The sequence below is a fragment of the Staurois parvus genome, unplaced genomic scaffold, assembly GCF_062004578.1.
Source record: "Staurois parvus isolate SC_StPar_1 unplaced genomic scaffold, SC_StPar_1.0 ptg000530l, whole genome shotgun sequence".
NCBI classification, from domain to species: domain Eukaryota; kingdom Metazoa; phylum Chordata; class Amphibia; order Anura; family Ranidae; genus Staurois; species Staurois parvus.
The window spans coordinates 1,240,841-1,261,668 of NW_028318326.1; the positions used below are offsets into that span (position 1 = coordinate 1,240,841).

At 40.3% G+C, this 20,828-nt stretch overlaps 1 protein-coding gene and 1 long non-coding RNA gene across 11 annotated transcripts in view; one reads left to right on the forward strand and one right to left on the reverse strand.

Moving 5' to 3' along the window:
- Nucleotides 1–20,828, reverse strand: part of LOC149451568 (uncharacterized) — a 292,180-nt gene that overhangs the window by 100,026 nt on the left and 171,326 nt on the right. For 6 of the 9 annotated variants that reach the window (XR_016315012.1, XR_016315007.1, XR_016315009.1 and 3 more), the window contains 3 exons: nt 14,968–15,076; nt 13,549–13,633; nt 12,658–13,095 (listed from right to left, as the gene is read on the reverse strand). This is a non-coding gene — a long non-coding RNA (uncharacterized LOC149451568). Of the gene's footprint in view, nt 1–12,657; nt 13,096–13,548; nt 13,634–14,967; nt 15,077–16,554; nt 16,760–20,828 lie in introns of those variants that run through there. The other 3 variants (XR_016315011.1, XR_016315013.1, XR_016315014.1) reach the window with 3 other exon arrangements.
- Nucleotides 1–20,828, forward strand: part of CCDC141 (coiled-coil domain containing 141) — a 218,145-nt gene that overhangs the window by 15,506 nt on the left and 181,811 nt on the right. For both annotated transcript variants that reach the window (XM_089690384.1, XM_089690383.1), the window contains exon 2: nt 12,022–12,144. In XM_089690384.1, coding sequence (XP_089546510.1) covers nt 12,022–12,144 — 123 coding nt within the window. The remainder of the gene's footprint in view (nt 1–12,021; nt 12,145–20,828) is intronic.

Consider the following 20,828-nt stretch of genomic DNA (forward strand, 5'->3'; position numbering starts at 1 on the left):
AATGTCTAGCTCTCACTACAGTAGACCCACGCTGCAAACAGCTGCCGCAAGACATAGCCAGGGAGGCAAAAGCTATTTTTAAAGAAGCTATGGAATAGTTTCAGAATAGCACTTCCTTGCTATATATATCCATATGCTGAAAGCCCTATTAATTCAAACTGAATAGGTTGGTCAATCTTTAAAATAATTTGTGCAAATTATAAAAAGTTGCTAATAAACTACAAACATGTTCAGTTTGAATGAACATTTTGCATACACCTGACTTTCAAAGTACCACTGTTTTAGGATTCTTTAATAAACCTGCACAAAAAACAATAATGATGTGCAAGGTGAAGTAACCAATCAGAATTTAGTGTACTGTCATCAATGCAATGATGTGTAATCCATTGTTATACCTTAGCTACATACTGGGCAAAAGTAGGCACTGAAACGACAGTTGGAAGTTTCAGGATTACACAAGTTAGTTAAGTTTTACAAAATAAAGTTCTTAGCATCCTTTAAAGTAGTGCTTCCCAAAGTGGGTGATACAGCCCCCTAGTTGGTGCTGGAACGATCTAGGGAGGGGGGGGGGGGGGGTTGTAGCCTCAGGCGTGAAGAGGGGGTATTGAATAAAAATAAGGGGGTGGTGGAAGCATAAGAGAGAAGAGAAGAACATTTCATCTGTTGTGATCCCTTTATTTTCCAAATTAACACACAAAAGGAAAGTTATAACCAATTATTGTCCAAGTCCTCCAACAGGTAAGTCCAACTTCAGGCAGAAGAAAATTATCCTGGGCAGTGTATGTAAATTATCCCGGGCAATATATGTACAAAACTGCTTAAATTGATGGTGCGTTTAAGAAATAAAATACTACATATATTTACCTGAACCTCCACGCTTCGACCAACAGTGCTCCCCCACGATCCAGCAGTGGTCTGGTTCTGGTGTCCTCATGGAAACAAAAACACCTCCTGTGCTCTACGACCCAGAGCAAGGGTGTATGGATGGAAAAGGAACTTGTGGAAATTTGTCCACCAAAGCATAGAAGGTTGTGCGGCTCTAAACAAGGCTGGGGAAGCCCAACCAGTACTGCAAAGTGAAACAAAAAGCGGACCAACCTTGCGCATTACCTCACCAATGCATAGAAGGTTGTGTGGCTCTAAACAAGGCTGGGGAAGCCTGACCAGTACTGCAAAGTGCAACAAAACATGCACCAACCTTGCGCATTACCTATTAGTCCTCACGTCTAGAGCAGGGCTATGGACTCTACTCTGGGTTTGAAGACTCAAGACTGGTAGAGTGTGGGGGTGCAGGAGCTGCAGGGACTGGTCTTGTGGGGAGAGGCACAGAGGATTAAATAAGTGTATCTCTGTTCATCTTTCCCCTTGTGTTGGTAGAAATATAGATACATAAAAGAATGCAAATTCGTCATTGCATCTTTCTGTTTGCTCACTTAAAGCAGGTAGATTTTCAGAGGGGCGCTGAATAATTTATTAATTTTTTTTTCTGAAAAAGGGGACAGTAGGCAAAATAAGTTTTGGAACCTCTGCTTTAAAGAATGGCCGAACACAGCAGTACACTGCATATATCATCTACTTTTAGACTCGTGAATACAATTCCCTGAACTAGAAGAAATCTGTACACTCCTGGAGATCTGTTACCACCAATTAAAAAATGTTACCAAATCAATCCTAGGCTGGTATCCATCATTCCAAATCCTAATTTAATTTGTAAAACATTTGTATGAATAATCCACACATCGGGCCTTTTTTTCTCACCTATAACAAACTCTTGTGAACAAACCACAAAAGTTTCAGCCACCCTTTGCTCTAAAATGAGCAAACAAACTGGCGGTTTGTCCGAAAACTGTGACCAACTTTGTCATTCCAAAGCTATTCCATCAATTTCAGCTCAGTGGAGTCAAATTATAAACATTTTATGAGATGGTATTTGGTTCCTAAAATTCTAGCCCATCGTTTTCCAGAGAACACCTCACAATGCTATTGAGATTGTCCAACAGATGGCACAGTAACATATCTTCTGAGATTGTCCAATAATATGATTCAGAGCAAAAGTTTACTGAAGAAATCACACAATTCTAAGAAAACCAATATCATGACTGAAACCAAAGTAAGATGCAGTTTTTCTCCTAATGACATTATTGCCAAGGCACTCTACTGCCTCTGACCACAAAGTAAGGAATAGTACATTACATATACCTGACTGCTGCACTGTGCTCTACAGTACATACTCCTAATCACTGCCCATTGTAAACTGTGCTGCGTTTTTTTACATTGCATACTCCTGACCCCCGCACCCTATACACTGTCCTTACATTACATACTCCTGACCCCTGCACTCTATATGCTGTCTTTTGCATTACACACTCCTGACCACAACACTGTAAGCTGTGATGTAAACTATAAACTTCTGCCAAAAGTAATTCTGTCTCAACAGTTACTTGTTGCTAAGTGGTCCCACATTATTTTACTGAAGCTCATCTTTAAAGTGAATTTCTGCTTTAAGGTAAAAAATCTTCTGTGTTTAGGTTATCCCCCCCTTACTTACCTGAACCAATCTTGATCTGTGCTTTGCACGAGAGCAGTGACTCTCTCCCTCCTCACAGGGCAGATTGATATTAGCCAGAGCCATTGGCTCCTGGTGCTGTCAATCAAATCCTATGACTAGGGAGCAGGGGGCAAGGCAAAGTCTTGCTTTCTGTGTCTATGGATGAGTACTCCCCCTTTGTAAGCAGCTTACTAAGGGGGTACTTGGAGGGCAGGAGAAGACATGAGCACCAGCAGGGGACCCCAAAAGAAGAGGATTGGGGCTGCTCTGTGCAAAACCATTGCACAGAGCAGGAAAGTATAACATGTTTGTTTTTACATTTAAAAAAAAAAAAAAAGGTTTAGAATCACTTTAAGGCAAACTCCTGCAAAGTATTAGCTCTGTCTATATTCTGGGAGCAGAAAAGCATAAATAAGGAAAGAAGCAATTTTTTCAAGAATCCAGATCCCTTGTCCTGAGGTTTATGTGTGTGTGTCTGTGAGACACTTGTGGCACAGTAATTAAGACTTATTTTGTGGCTGCAAGGACTGTGACATACAGTATGTGTACAGTGTGCAGAGTGAGGTAAGATTGCAAGCTTATATGAACCACTTGTCCTCCAGATGATTTACCCCCCTTCCTGACCAGGCCATTTTTTTGCATTACGGCGCTGCGTTACTTTGACTGACAATTGCGCGGTCATGAAATGCTGCTCCAAAGTAAAATTTACTTCCTTTCTTTCCCACTAATTGAGCTTTCTTTCGGTGGTATTTGATTACCTGTGCATTTTTTTATTTTTTTGCACTATAAAAAAAAAGACCAACAATTTTGAGAAAAAAAAACAATATTTTTGACTTTTTGCTATTAAACATGTCCAGTAAAAAAATCTAATTTCATCATAAATTTAGGCTAAAATGTATTCTGCTAAATGTCTTTGCTAAAAAAATATCCCATTGCTTGTAAATTAATTGGTTTACGTGAAAATTATAGCGTTTACAAATGGCGGTATGTATACTAGAATTTTTTAAAATGTTATTTTTACTAGTAATGGCGGCAATCAGTGACTTATAGTTAGACTGCAGGCGGGCATTCTGACACTGGGGGGGGAACTGACTTGGTTTCACTGAAGTCCCCAGTGACACCAATACAGTGATCAGTGCTAAAAAAAAAAATACTGACACTGTACTAATGGCACTGGACAGGAAGGGGTTAACATGAGGGGCGATCAAGGGTTAACTGTGTGCTGGGTGTGTTTTACTACAAGACTGTCTGTTTGTGCTTCACTGTAAGCACACTACTTTGTATGGCTGTGCTGTGCACAGCCATGCAAAGCGGTGTGCACGAGCTGACAGGGAGGAGAACTGTTTTGTTTACAAACAGTTCTCCTCCCCATCGGAGATCCTTGGCAATCACCGGGCGCCTGCGAATAATTAGCAGCCGGGACCCGGTGATTGACAGCCACAGCCGCAAATGATGCACCCCTTACCCAGAGATGCAAAATCACGTATATATACTGTACATGATTTTGCACACCTGTGCCACCCTGTAGCAGTATTTCTGCTATAGGGCGGTCGGGAAGCGGTTAATAGACTGCATATACAGGACTGGCTTACTTTTAAAGCTACAACTAGCAGCTTTACCCCCTCCCTTTTTTTTCAAATTCTCCAAATTGCTTTTTTTTGCTACACATGTACATTTATATGCAAATATCCTGCAACCAAAAATGATTTCTTAAAAACTGTCAACAGTTTGTCACATCCTTGCAACTATGGCATCTGAGGGCATTCTATACAAACCTGATTTTCCCAGAATCTAATAGCAACTAACATACATGCCCAACAATAGGTTTTTTGTTGAGATATCTTCTAATATTTGTGCATACATAAGGCTTGCAGATGCTGCTGCTTTTCCTATTACAAAACTATGACAGAGATAGAGTGTTAATGATGCAGATCTGCCTGCTCACATCAGCCTGGTTCATTGCAGGATATTAATATGCACTGCAGTTTGTTGAGTTAGGGCAGCCCATTCATTTGAATGAGCTGCCCAATGCATCAAAATCATGTATGTAGCTTTCTCGGCAGCAAAGGGCATTGCACTGTGCTGCAACACAGGTGTATTGGGAAGGTGTGTTGGGGCAAGATTCAAAATGACACAACAGCACGTAAAATGCATTATGGTGTATTGTGGTATTACCACAGGATAACAGGATAATGGTGTGAATGGTCCCTTAAGCTTACATAAAGGCATCTGAACATAAAAAAGTAACAATAATGCATGATAACATCCCTGGCATGTTACAGACCCATGGGTAGCCATTGAACCCTATGTTTGAGGTAAAAGCCCAGGTGCTCACCCACAAAGGAAATATCCAGACAAATCCAAAACAAGTAAAAAGGCACTCATTGGTCTTGAAGCAAAGATAAATCAAAGCAACAGCATTTTATTGTAAACTGTTCAACGGAGCTCAGTCCACCTTCCTCATGGCACTAAAATATGGAGGTGAACAGACTAATAAACCTATTCACCAACAGACTAAAGTTGGGTTTATTAGTGCCTCTATACCTGTTTTTGATCACTGGTATGTATATAGGTCACTACAAATGTATTTTTCAGCGATACAAAATTTATATTTTATTACATACTGTATGAATGCTTGTTATGTTCAAGAGTAAGTTTATATTGGAATATGTTGTGTCCTATAAGTGCACAGTCATACAGAGTGTTAAAAAATTATACTGTGGTCACAACATGCTAAAAGATGTAGTGTCGTACGTGTGGACAGTGTAAATAGACTGTACTATGATAATGTGCAGTGGTAACATTATTGAGATAAATCTTGTCATAACTGCAAAACCTATACCTGACCATGCTTCCTTATATTTCTTTTTTGACATTCTTTATTTAAGAAAAGAAATACACCACAGACACTCAACAGTAAGACATTGTACAGGTCAAATTGTTCAAGAAGAAAAGAGCATTAAGCATGTTAATGGTACAGGTTATAATGCATCTGTGGGCTTACACATCACTGCAATCTGAATTTCCACATACATCAAAAGGTACAGATAAAAATCTTAGTGTTGTGTCACCCAACTTTTAGTAGAAAAGCAAGGAAAACCATAGCTGGGGGGATACCCAGCATAGCAGAAGAAGTAAATACTAGAAAGAGAAGAGCAATAAGATGTCACGATGTCACCATCCACAGCCTAGGGGGGTGCCAAAATGATGTGGGGGAGAGAGTAGGGGAGAAGGATGCAATGACAATAAAAAGGAATCTGTTGGCAAGCATCACCAATAAACGGGTAAAAATATGGTTTAGGACATGTCCCATATGGTTCTCTGTCACAACTCCGATACACGAATAGAAGTAAAAGGAATACCATTCAAACAAAGGGTAATCAAGTACTCACAGCCATTAATTGTATCTGGAAGAGTAAAGTCATTCCAGTAAATTCTGCTTTATTTCATAGGTCTTGTCCCTAATGGCCGCTGTAAGGTCCTCCATTTACTGGATATCACTTACTCCGGCAAACCACTCTCCCACAGTCAGAGGGCAACTTCTTTTTTATACACTGGGGATGCAAGCCTTAGCAGCATTTAGTAGCTGCAGAAGCAAATATTTCTTGTAATGTTTATGCAACATAGAGGTCACAGATGGCCGCCGGATCATCTGGCAGAGAGAAGCCCATTGTGTGATGTATAAGCTCTAAGACCGGTCACCAGAAGGTATGTAAGGCCAGGCAATCCCAACAAACATGCAAGAATGTGCCAATATAGGTTCCACATCTTCAGTAAATCACAGGATGATCAGGGATGAGCTTCCTTAATTTCCTTTTACAAAGGAGTTTATTAGCAAAATCATATGGGCAGGTTGGGTTGTATATATGGTATAAACGTGAGTAAACACAGTGGTAGGTAATGTAGCCTATAAACCTCAAAATGTGGAAAGTATAATCAGGACATATAGCTTATCCAGTGTGGGAGGCTCATAAAACTATCTTATGTAGGCTATAAGGGTGATGTGCTGACAGGAGTGTAATAAAGTGTTACAGTGACCATCAAGTTGAAAAGGAAACATGGTCTAAACACCATGAATGCAGTAGGGAAAAAGAGTAAAAAAGAGAAAAATCCGGAGGATAGGAGAGGTAGGGAGTCCCAATGTGTCTATTATCCAGCAGAATAATAAGGATAGGTAAAAGTGGTTAAAGGAGAAGTAGGGCCAAAGCTCGGGCCCATGGTCCTTTCACCAAAAATAACTTTTAGTTATTTTGAAATCCCACACTTCTCTTAAATACATGGGGCTGTGTGTAGGATATCCATTGTTGCCAAATCTGGAGGAATTTGAAGTGAGAATCTTCCAGAATAACTGTAGTTTTTCACACTTCCGTTATTTTCATTGCTATGCTTTGTGCTAATTATTGCACATGTCCAGTCCTTTCTTAGCATAGTCAACATCTCTTTTCATCAGCATCTGCCCATATAGAATTTATTTATTTCCTTTTACTAAGGCTACGTTCACACTAGCCTTGTTTTCAAGCGGCAGAAAGGCATTTGGGAAGTGTTTTTACTGCTTCCCAAACGCCTCGGACAATTCTGCCCATTGCAACACATGGTGCTGTTCTAACGGGAGCGGTAGCATCGCGTCGCGGTGCGGCAAAACGGACGCCTCTGGTCGAGTCAGGAGGCGTTAAAGCCTCCTATTCTAGTCTATGGTGCCGCTCCACAAACGCCCGGGCGGCGTTTGCAGTGTGGTTGCGACGCGGTTGCGGGGCGTTTGCAGAGCGGTAACACCATCCAAACTTCATTATAGGCGTTTGTGGGGCATTTTTAACGCTTGGCAAACGCCTAGCAACTGCCGCTGAACCGCGCATGTGGCGTTTGCGGAGCGTTTGCCGAGCGTTAAAAAACGCTCTGCAAACGCTGAACCAAAGCTTGCCAAACGCCCCTATAGCGTTGGTAAAACATTCAAGTGTGAACGAGCCCTAACTCTATCCCATTGGGTCTGTCTTACAACCTTAAAGGATATGCTTACAGACAGACACCTATTCAGGGCAACAATTGGTAGTCAACATGCTGCCAAATTGTTTATCATAATCATAACAGTAATAAAAAAGTCAAAATTAATTGGAATAATATCCTTCACCAGGTGTAGTAGAGTGCATAAGGGAAAAAAGTCTGCCACATGAATCTTTTTCAAGAGAAGTCTGTAAGATTTAAGTTCATGTAGATCCACTCCAAGACCACCGTGTTTTTTGTGTGACAATCTACCCATCAGACAACACACTCATGGAATTAATTAGGCAGAACATTTAATCTTCCTCTTGATCCCGCAATCTCCACCACAGAGCGTAAAATCCAATCAATCCGGTTCATTAACATAAAGCACAAACGAACCACATAGCGTAATTCCATCTAAATGCTTTATTCCATAACATCCCCCATAAAATAACACTCACAATTAAATAGGTTCCATATGCATCAAAATAGCGATTAAAGCACTTTTCACCACATGGAGTAGCCGGCTGGCATTGTACCACACATCCGTGTGCAGCCCGCTGCACCACGTCATATCCGGTGAACGTGCTGACGTCACGTGATGTGTGTGAACAGCCAATTTCCATGGGGGGGGGTGCAAGGGCATTTGCGGGTGCAGTTGGTGCCTACAGTATCCACTAAGTTGGTCCTCCGAACTGTAATTTAAAGGGGACTGCATGGTAAAGGGGCTTTTCAGAGCGCAGTCCCCCTTATATCACAGTACCCCTAGAAATCTAATCACAGTGCCCCCTATATATTTAAAGAGATGGCCCAATCCAGCAAACAGACATCCTCATCCAGAAAAGAGACATAAGAGACATCCCCATCCAGCAGAGACATCCCCATATAGCAAAGAGACATCCCCATCAAGCAAAGAGACATCACAGTTGTCTCTTTGCTGGACAGGAATGTCTCTTTGCTGAATGGGGATGTCCCTTCTTAAACTGGGCTGTCTATTTGCTGGATTGGGATGTCTCTTTGCTGCACCCAGCTGAGCAAAGAGACATCCCTGTCCACCAAAGAGACAGTCCATCCAGCAAGGAGACAGCTCATCCAGCAAAGAGACAGCCCAATCCACTGCTACTACAGACCTGTCACAGTGTGCCGCCAGTGAAGGAGAGAGGCTGCCGTTGTCCCTTCAGTGTGGCTGTGTGCATCGGCCAGCATAGGAGGTGTGTGTGTGTCCTCAGCGGCTGCTTCCTGCTCTTCACTGGAGCTATCACTGCCGCTCCTCCTATCGGCCCTGCTTTGGGCATAGCCGCACAGCGTGAGGTGAGTGGCTGCCATGGTCTGTGTTAGCTCTGTCCAGGCCGCGGTTGCCGCTTACCTTCTGCTGTGCAGCTGGTCATCAACAGGCCGCTCTTTTAAAGCACGGCGGCCCCAGAGCACCAGGCGAATGCCAGGTGTGCCCTATGGCCAGTTCGGGCTTGGAAGTAAAAATCATCAGAAGCTAAACAGTCCACACCTAGATCTTATAGGACCAAGATTTTTATTGGTCCCAGCAGTAAATACAGTGTTGACAATGAAATGTGGACAGAATAGCCATGTGGATTAGACAGCAGGGAGGGAGGGGGAGGAAGGTGAAAGGGAAGTAGAAGGTAAGAGAAGGAAAAAAATCCCCCGCTGTGCTCTTGGCTGAGATCATGGGTACATTCAAGCCATAGGTGGTCCCTAAGACCTCTTAAGTGATCAACGAACTATAAGATAAAAGGAAGCACAAAACAAAAGAAAGGAAAAAGCAGAAAGGGAAAGAGGAAAAGTCCTAGAAAAGAGAAGAAGGGAGAGGGTCGACCCAGTATTGGCTAAGGGATAGAGATGTAACAGATCCACGGATCCCAAATCTTGTCAAATTTGGTGTCGTTATGGAGAAGGCAGGTGAATTTGTCATTAACCAAAACTGTTACATTTTAAATAACATTGACAATAGCCATCATGGTTTTTCTTTAAGGAGCACTTATGCAGAACACTGAACACATCAGTGCAAAAAAATCATCATATATACAGTGTTCCTCTGGAGCATACACAGACTTTTGTAGACATTAAGCAGCGCCTTAATATAATAAATTGCCTTAAGGAAACATGTAGCACGGGTTCCAGTAGCAGTGGAATATTAGTTCTTAATCCTTAGTGCTATTACTGTTCAACATTAATCCAGTCATGAAAAGCTCCTTTACTTGTCTGATTTATTTACATTTGCCTGTCTTATTTCCACCAGCAGTTTCATTTACACTTTAAGTAGAAATGTAAGAACATGATGATATGTGTCGAGAGGTGAGACAGTTTAAATATATACATAGGGCCCCAATGTATTCATAAGGAAAACAGTATATTGAAATATTTCCTATTGGCCAATAAAGATTTTGAATAAATTGGTGTATTTTGGCAAACAATGGCTAACACAACTGTTGAACTAAAGCAAAAAAGTACCTGCAAGTAATCAACTACATCATTAACACTGATTTCAGCCTAATCTTTTTGTGTTCAGCCCATTTAAGTCTCTTTATTAAATATGGTGTCTGTAATGAAATACAGCAAAATAAAGAAAAACATAGAAAACCTGTTGCCAAAACGTGAACTGACAAATTCCTGTGGTGAATAAAACCACTGCACGTGCTCTTACAGTTGTGCTTACAGAAAAGCCCGATGATTAGTGTGAAGGTGTCAGCCACATTGTAACCGGGATTTTTGGTGGCATTGGTGCAATAAAGGTTTCTGGCAACTCAAGCATGCAGCTCATTTTTGTTCAAATATTGTCATATTGTGCTCTTTGAAACAACCACACCATGTTTTTTCCAGAGCAGCCTGTATTTCTCTTGAGGTTGCCTGTGGGTTTTCTTTGTATCCCAAACAATTCTTCTGGCAGTTGCGGCTGCAATCTTTCTTGTTCTACCCGATCTTGGCTTGGTATCAAGAGATCCCCAAATTTTCCAATTCTTAATAAGTGCATGAACAGTACTGACTGGCATATTCAAGGCTTTGGATATCTGTTAATATCCTTTTCCATCTTTATAAAGGTCCATTACCTTGTTATGCAGGTCACTTGACAGTTCTTTTATGCTCCCCATGGCTCAGTATCTAGTATGCTCAGAGCATCCATGTGATAGCTAACAAACTCCTTGACTATACACAGACACTAATTGCAATCTAAAAAGCCATAGATGTGGAAAATTAACCTTTTAATTGCTATTTTACCTGTGTGTGTCACCTTGTGTGTATATACCAAGGCCAAACATTCCAGGGTATGTAAACTTTTGACCAGGGACATTTGGATGATTTTTGTAATCATTATGATTTAAAAAGGAGCCAAACGACAATGTGATAATAAATGGCTGCGTATGATCACTATCCTTAAAAAACGATAGTTTTTTGCTTGATCACTCATATGTTCAATATAAATGCTAGAATTTCATGATTTCTGCCAGGGTATGCAAACTTTTGAGCACAACTGTATAAATGGTACAAAAACTGTAAAAGAAAAATGTTTTATTAATAGATCACATGCACATTTATCCTTTTGTAAACAGACCCCATAATCATGAGATGATTGTTTATGAGCACCAGCAGATTGCGCTAGATACCCAGACAATCTTGACCAGTCATAGCTAAGATAGTTATGGCTTTCCCTTCCATGATAAACTATTGCCAAAGCTATCTTACCTTGCTCCCCCAATCTTTTTTAGGCAGATGCGTGCCTACTCATACATATTGTATTTATATATGAATAATATGAATTTAAAAAAGGAAATCTTCATCTGGTTGGATCATTGCCACACAGAAAAACGCCCTCTAATGGCTCTAACTAGCATAAGGGTTCTGTAGTGGGTGGGTCAGGTAGCACTGGACCTCATCAGTGGCACAGTATATGGTCCATGGCAGCTCAACTTGTGGAAGGTCCTTAAGTTGGGTCCCTTCAGATGTGGAAGAGCTGTGGAGGTAGGTGAATGGACCAGCATAAGTCGATCATATTACGTTATACGTGAAATGCCAACATTAAAGAGCAGACCAAAAGTATGCCAAATCTTTATTCAGCAGCATCATAAACTGCTAACTTGTATCTAACAACAGTACTGGTATATACACTTCTTTGAAAGTGAGAGACAGCAAGGAGTCTGTAGTGTGTATGTTTGGAAATACAATCAAAAACAGAAGGCAAAAGAGATTCCCAAGGCACTGGATTACAAGTGGTAGGGTGGACTGGACCACTTTAGCTAAGCTATGGATGAAAAACTAAATCCCTGAATGGGTAAACTGTGCTACCTGTTTTTCTCCTTTGACTGGTATCTTAGAGAGCATGTAAACTTTTAAAATGGACTTTTCTTATATGGTCTTTTTGGTCTGTTAAATATAACATAGAAAGGTTTTTGTTATATCAAATATATAAAAACATCTAGCTGAGTTGACCAATGTGTCAAATATGCATACACTATGAAGTAGTAACTATTTGTTGTTGTTTTCAGAGCGGAGAGGTGATCCAGTTGCAGTTAGCAGAAGCCATACCAAATTTACTAGAGATTGGGGCAAGTCAAGAAGAGGCCAAGAAGCTGCTTCAGGACCACAATGTGCTCCTCTTCAAACTCAAGGTCAGAGATTATATATTATAGTCCCAGTCATACCAAGAGTCATTTAATATTGGTAAAGATATACTGTAGCTTATGTACTCTATGAATCTAAAGGCTGTATTGTGTTTTGTTAATTTATTCTGAAGTGGACTGGAATGGAATTAACGTTGCTGATGTACAAAACCTGCATTGAAGAAAAATGTGTTGTCCACATCAATAGGATACCAGTTTTAAATCTAATTTATCTTTTCTAATGAAGGGTAATAAAGTCTTACGTTGCAGTGGGATAAATTTAATTTTGTATATGAAGCCCAAGTGTACTATTATGCAAGAGTGTGGACCATAGATCTTGCTTTTTGTTCACGAAAAGTGATATAGAATAATATACAGTGGGGAAAAAAAAGGATTTAGTCAGCCACCAATTGTGCAAGTTTTCCCACTTAAAAAGATGAGAGAGGCCTGTAATTGGCATCATAGGTAGACCTCAACTATGAGAGACAAAATGAGAAAAAAAATCCAGACAATCACATTGGCTGATTTGGAAAGAATTTATTTGCAAATTATGGTGGAAAATAAGTATTTGGTCAATATCAAAAGTTCATCTCAATATTTTGTTATATATCCTTTGTTTGCAATGACAGAGGTCAAACATTTCCTGTAAGTCTTCACATGGTTGGCACTGTTGCTGGTATGTTGGCCCATTCCTCCATGCAGATCTCCTCTAGAGCAGTGATGTTTTGGGGCTGTCGCTGGGCAACACTGATTTTCAACTCCCTCCAAAGGTTTTCTATGGGGTTGAGATCTGGAGACTGGCTAGGCCACTCCAGGACCTTGAAATGGTTCTTACGAAGCCATTAGTCCAGCCTAAGCTACTTAGGCTGGAATAATGAGGCAGGTAATGGCATCCAGGTGAGTCACTGTGGAGACAATGAGTGGCTGGTAATTAACCAACAGCTGAGCAGCTTCTGAGCACTGGAAGAAAAGAGCTGCACGTTAAGTAACAGGAGCCCAGCCCTGGCAATCACACAAAAACCATATAGCGCCTATTAGCCATTTTCAACAGCGAACAACTGGAAGAGTTGCTATGTGAGGTGATACATTTTCATGTCAAGTCATTCCTTTCAGGTCAGGCCATGAACTTTTGGGATGCCCCTAGTATTTTGTTTCCTGTAATGTCATCACAGAGACTCCATCACAGGTCTCAGTAGCAGCAGCCAGTGGATATAGATTATTTTTTCTTTTTTGTTCAGCCTGCGGGTCAGCATTGCCGGCTGTCAAAATACCTGCACAGCTCCTCTATCTCACTGGACAGCATATTTGTGCTTGGAGTTTAGCTTTAACTTCCCCAAACGCTCAAATTTAACATCACAATAACTGTAAAGCACATCTAAACCCAAAATAAAAATGTAATATATTGTAGCTTACCAGTTCTTTGATGTGGTGACTGCATACATTTTCTTTCATCAGGTTATGAACATTTTCAGCAAGTAGAGAATATACTTCATGTGAGCTGAAAAGACAGCAAAAGCAATGTTGTCCTTGTTTTGAAAACTACAAATCCCATAAACTATCTTATAATGTGGATGAATAACGCAGACATTCACAGGATTAGCAGATGATAATAAAAAGCAACAACCTAAAAAAAATGCAGCCACCACACCTAAGGATGGATGAGTTACAAAATATTATGTTTTTGAGTTTTAATATATACACATAGATGGAGAATTACTTAAACTGGAGAATGCAGCTCTGCATAAAAACTAATCAGCTTCCAGATTTTATTGTCAAGGTTTAATTGAACAAGCTGAAGTTAGAAGCTGATTGGCTACCATGCAGAGTTGCACCAGAGTGCTCTAGGTTTAGTAACTTTCCCCAGAATTTTAACTAGTGATTCACTTAAAATCGATCTGGTTTTACTACACAGTCTCATTCTTTACCTGTGGCTCTCCAGCTGATGTGGATTACAAGATTCCAGCATAAAATGCTACTCAAGTTGTAGACATTTAGCTAAAATATGTGCTGTCCCTTTAACAAGCAATAGTGTAAAAAAATCTAGAACAAATGGTTGGAACAGTTGCTTTAAAGCGGACAGTGCAATGCAACATCCATATATATTGTCTCGGCCTCCTCCCCCTGTATGAATTGCCTGCTCATCATAAGTCCAAAAATTACCTTTAAAGAAAAATGTTGGATTTTATACTTACCTTTCCCCCACCTTCCACATTGTTGGACTATGATTTCAGGTTGAGAATTTCTGGGCAATGTTGAAAAAGCATATCTCAAGATAAGACACTCTAGTCTTGCCCATTGCAAGAGCATTTTCTTGCAAAATTTTGTCCTCTCTATATTCCCAAGGATCTCACCTGAAGATGTTACCCACGCCTAGATGCTGTTGGTGGATAACAGTGGTGAGGTAAATATCATCTTTTTTTTTCCATTACAGGTAACATTTGGCCCTAACATTAGCAGGCAATTTATAGATGGGGAGGGGGCTGAACAGTATATGTGGACCTTGCAAAGGTCTGCTCTCACTAAGAAATATTTATTATCAGCATTACTCAGATCAACACTTTCAGGTTCCAAATAATAGTTGAAATCTAAAAGTTTGTGTCTGTAGTTGTAAACTATGCAAATAGTTTTTATTTTATAGATATTGATAATAATGTCTCTTATACAGTATTTGTGCAGTGATGGTATAGTTAAAGAAAAGCTGTACTGTAGTACAATTATCCTTCAAAGCTAACTTTTGGGAAGCAAACTATTCTTGCAGGGGGCTACGTCTGCTGTGCAAGGGTTACATGCTCCTTTTTGTCTAGGACACTGTTGAAGAACAGTTATACGTACTTTACCCCTTGTTCCCTCAGAATCTGGTGCTCTCCTCTTCCATCCAATGCTGCGGGATGTGGGCAGGCTCTCGGCATCCTCACTTAATGCAGGACTCCTGGAGTGCGATCTATGGATGGAGCAGCAAAGATATGAGGCTTTGGGAGACTGATTACACAGAGAGGGGGAAGCCTGAAGGGGCAATAGAAAAAAATAATTGTTAACCCATGCAGGGTAGGGGTAGCCCAAGTGCAAGGGCATTTTTAAATTATTCCTGGAGTTTAACTTTAAATTACTTCCCTCTCCCCAAGGTCTTGTCTTCCTGGAAAATCCAAGTTGAGCAGACCATGGAGAACTGCACAGCCACTGCTGTAAAATCTCCCAGCTGGTACTGCACATGTGCAGGCAAGATCTCATTAATTTCTATGAACAGCCATTTATCCTGTGATCCAACAACTCTAATCATCCTATCATGTGCAAGCAAAAATCTTTTTTTGCAAGTAGACCCTCACCTTATTTACTAATCTAAATGAACATACACTTTACTAAGAGAACGTTCACTTTGCTAAGTGAGTAGCCTCCACTTATTTGGGTAAATCAACCTCAATGGTTTCTAAAGAGTAAGGCTTGGGGAGCAAAGAGAAAGTATATCAAGACAAGTTATGGTGATGTGGGCCAAAAAAACCTAAAAGCCTTCACCTTTATGGTCCAGAGGCATAAAGGAATGGTTCTACCCACCATCCTTCAATAATGACACTAGCACCTTATTTTTGTGATTTATGATGAAAGTGTTTTAAAAAGGATCTATTGTGCTTGGCAACGTTTTTTGTTCTAACTCTAGAAATGATCATGTTATTAGTGTAAAGACACTCTCTTACTCAGCACCTATTTTGAAAGATTTTAGTGAGCTCATTAGAATAAATCTACAGATCCACAGAACAGAAGCAGGTAAAATAGGAAATAAAGTTTGCTAAAATCTTTGAAACACCTAGTACTGGCCTGGATGATTTTGTGTACTTCAGTAGAACTGGAATTTTATTTTAACAAGGTTGACCCATTGCCCTGGAGTTTACTCTTGATTTCAGCTACCCTTTTATCTATTAGAGCAAGTATCTTGCAGATGCGGCTGATATTTCAAACATTTTCACCACTGATTAGTTTGTTTCTGGAGGGCTGTGTCTTGACATGTATGCTAAGTGACTGACAATATAAGTATCAGAGTAGAAGAGAGGAGGACATGTCCCTCTCTTAAGACAGTGTCTTGCATGTTTCTTAAGACAGTGTCTTGCATGTTTCTGACTGGCTGCATTCTTTTTTATCATGAACCCTGACCTGACAACATATTTTGTTCAAAATAGCCCAGTTATTTTTATCTTGAACTTGGGATTCAAGGGCTTTACTGACATTCTGAAGATTAATTACAAGCCATGCTAGACCATGTCCATCTTCAAGCAACATGCTAGGACTAGATTATAAACTTATGCAAGATTGGCACAGAACCATGGTTAAAGCAGTAGTAAACTCAGAATTTTTTTAAAGGCCTTCCTGCAGTGTTATGCCATAATGGGCTAGTATGAACTGCATAGTAGCACATTATGGTAAAATTACCTGTCAAATGCAACCCTTCGGCGCTGCACTGTCACCACTTCTGAGATTTCCATCTTTACTCTGTCTTCCTTCCGGGTTCACGCTCTTGGGTCGTTGAGATATTCGGGCCACTATTATGTCATTCCTGCACACAGGAGTCACCATCGTGGCACAGTGATTTCTGCATTCAGGGCACATTCAGAGCCTATTCCAGGGAAGTGTGCGATGGGAATATTAACAATTGTTTCTGATCAAAAGGTGTCTCAAAAATGGGAGGCCATACTTACTCCCCTGAGGACAGAGTGCAGTGATGTAGGCTTTTTTGAGTTTATTGAGTTTAACAAACAACAGAAAAAATGTAAATTAAAGGGTAAGGTCACCTTTTCAAGAAAATAGCCTATGCAGTCAAGGGGCCTCAGCAGATATTAAAATAAAACTGTACAGCTTTGTGAATTGTTAATTTTATTATCATATCTGTTGGCCACTTGGACCCCCCAAACTTCCAATTAACAATACCCTGTTGCTAAGACATGAAAATCATTATTGTAATTCTGTGAGTGTGTCTCCAACAAATTTGTCATCCTAGCAACAAGGCAGGGTGTGGGGATTGCTAACTGAGAGTTTTTTGGCCACACTTCTGGGGGCCCAAATGGCCTATAGGTATGACAATAAAATGATAAACATTTAAAAAATGCACAGTTTTTAATATCTGCTGGGGCCCCTTGGCTGCATAACCAGTCTTCTGGAAAAGATAAACATGGCCTTTAAACAAATACAATGAAGCAGACAAGTTGAAGCAATTAGAACAGCACAGAACAAAAAAAGGATGCATTCATTTGATAAATAAAATAAGCATTAAAACTTCCATATGAGTACAGTACTGTCCAAACGTTTTAGGCAGATGTGAAAAAATGCTGTAAATTCCGAATGCTTTCATAAATAGTTTATTTATATCAATTAACAAAATGGAAAGTAAATGAACAGAAGAGAAATCCAAATCAAATCAATATCTCACGTGACCACCCTTTGCCTTCAGAAAAGCCTCAGTTCTTCTACATACACTTGCACACAGTTTTTGAAGGAACTTGGCAGGTAGGCTGTTCCAAACATTTTGTAGAACTACCCACAGATCATCTGTGGATGTAGGCTGCCTCAAATTCTTTTGTCTTTTCATGTAATCCTAGACAGACTCGATGATGTTGAGATCACGGCTCTGTGGGGGCCAAACCATCACTTCCAGGACGCCTTGTTCTTCTTTACACTGAAGATAGTTCTTAATGACATTGGCTGCATGTTTTGAGGTCGTTGTCCTGCTACAAAATAAATTTGGAGCCTGAAACACATCTTCCTGATGGTATGGCATGTTGGATAAGTATCTACCTGTATTTCTGAGCATTGAGGACACCATTGATCCTGACCAAATCTCCAACTCCATTTGCAGAAATGCAGCCCCAAACTTGCAAGGACCCTCCACCATGCTTCACTGTTCCCTGTAAACAGTCATTATTGTACCACTCCAGCCCTTTGGAAAACACATGCATAGTTGAGTCTCGTAGCCTTATTTCCATGTCCTATGCCCGAAAACATAGGAACTGGGGCGCAGAAGAATGGAAGAATGGAGTCCTCAATGCTCAGGAACAGAGGCAGATACTTATCCATCTGGAAGTGATGGTTTGGCCCCACAGAGCCCTGATCTCAATATCTTCAAATCTGTCTGGGATTACATGAAGAGACAGAAGGATTTGAGGGAGCCTACATTCACAGAAGATCTGTGGTTAGTTCTCCAGGATGTCTGAAACAGCCTACCTACTGAGTTCCTTCAAAAACTGCAAGTGCAAGTGTACCTAGAGGAATTGAAGAACTGATGCTGTTTTGAAGGCAAAGGGTGGTCACACCAAATATTAATTTAATTTGATTTGGATTTCTCTTCTGTTCATTTACTTTTCATTTTGCTAATTGATAAAAATAAACCATTAACACTTCCATTTCTGAAAGAATTCCTAATTTACAGCATTTTTTTCATATGTGCCTAAAACTTTTGCAAAGTACTGTACATCAATCAGCAGTTCCATTATGTCCACCCATGAAAACCCAGTGAGGCATGGACTCCACTGGGACTCTAAAGATATGCTGTGGTATCTGGTACCAAGCATCAGTAGCAGATCCTTTAGGTTCTGGAAGTTGAGAGGTGGGACCTCCATGGATCAGACTTGTTTTTCCAGTACATCCCACAGATGCTCAATTGGATTGAGATCTGGAGTATTTGAAGACCAAGTTAACAACTCAAACTTGTTGTTGTGTTCTTGAATTCATCAGATCAGGCCATCTTATTCCATTGCTCTGTGGTCTAGTTTTGATGCTCACATGCCCATTGTAGGCGTTTTTGGCTGTGGACAAGGGGCAGCATGGGCAACAAACTGTGATGCACTGTGTATTCTGAAACTTTTCTAACAAAATCAGCATTAACTGTTTCAGCAATTTTAGCTATGGTAGCTCTTCTATTGGATCGGATTACATGGGCCAGCCTTCACTCTCTGCATACATCAGTGAGCATTGACCGCCCATGACCCTGTCAATGATTCACTTGTTTGCCTTCCTCGGTCCACATTTGGTAGGTCCTGACCAATGCAGGCTTGAAACAAGAGCTGCAGTTTTGGAGATGCTCTGACCCAGTAGTCTAGCCCTTACAATTTGGCCCTTGTCAAAGTTGCTTAAATAATTACTCTTGCTCATGTCTTCTGCTTTCAACACATCAACTTCAGGGTCAACATGTTCCCTTGCTGCCTAATATGTCCCACTCACTTTCTAATGCATTTGTAACAAAATAATCAGTGTTATTCACTTTACTTGTCAGTGGTCATAATGTTATTGCTGATCGATGTACAGTATAACTGAGAAATAGAGAAAGAAGTGCCTGAAAATAAATTCATGTAAATTAGCACAATCTGAGGATATATAAAAAAAGTAAAAAAAGAAAGAAGGCAACACAAACCTCAATTGTCATGTTTCCTAGCCAACAATTACTGACCACTTAAGCAGGAACTGAATGAAGGATACATTTGCAGTAATTCAAAAAGAGAACATTGTCAATAACCAAATCTTTACATTTACAGAATAACCTTCTTGTCTTGAGCTGTATTTTTTGTAAAGCACTGCAAACTGGTTAAACTACATAAATGCTGAATAATAATGAGGAGTCATGCACACAGCAGCTAACAAATGTCTGCTTTATAGGTGTTTTGGCTTTTTTTTGTCTTTAAGTGCCCCTCCATGTTAGCCTAAGGGGTAATTTATTAAAATTGGTGCATTCAAAATCTGGTGCAGCTGTGCACGATAGCCAGTCAGCTTCTAATTTCAGCTTGTTCAATTAAAGTGTTACTAAACCCACAACAGTAAAATCAGTCTGTATTTGCTGTAAAGCATGCTTGTTATACTCACTGTGGAACCTAAAGGGGTTAATCCTCTGCATTGTGTAAAAAGGCTGTTTTATCCTGGCTTCTCTGATCCTCCCCTTCTTTCAGTGATCCCCTCTTATCTCCTTATAAGACATAGATTGTGGAGACACTCTGCTCATGCTCAGTTTGGTGTGTATTGCTAGAGAGTTGTGTTTTTTTTCTTGGGAGAGTGCATGTGATCAGCACAGGGTCAATCAGCACTGTCCAGGCAGAGGTCAGGGGTTTTGCATCCTCCTAGAGAAACTCCTCCTACAAGCTTTAACCAGTGCTCTGCTGAACACTGATAGAAGTCACAAGACCACTCTAACTGCTGACTAGAAAAGGTATTTAGCAGTTCATATTTACTAAAATAATTGCACTTCCGTGTTCTGTGTACTGTGGGAGATCAGATATAGTGAATTCAGGGTACTGAGTGTAGTAACACTTTAAGCTTTGGAAATAAAACTTGAAAGCTGATTGGTTTCTTTGCAGAGTTGCACCAGATTTTGCACTCTCCAGTTTTAGTAAATGGCCCCCAGGTGTCCATGTACAGATAGGCATTTACAGGAGTTTACAGGCAGAAGCATTGGAGGAAGAAAAACAACAACAAAAGTCGTGTTCAGGAGAGGAGCTTTTGAGCATAAAAAAAGCCCAACACGCCTAAACTTGTGTTAATGCTAGGCACATTTAATGTTTGAGCATTCATTCATTGCAATGGCCAGCATAGATTAATATTTTGGCCAATGAAAGGAATGAACACCCAAGCTCTTGGCATACCTAAAGTGTTATCAAGACCCTGCATTCACTATATCTGTATCTCTACGCAGAATATGGAAATGCAAATATTTTAGTAAATATAAA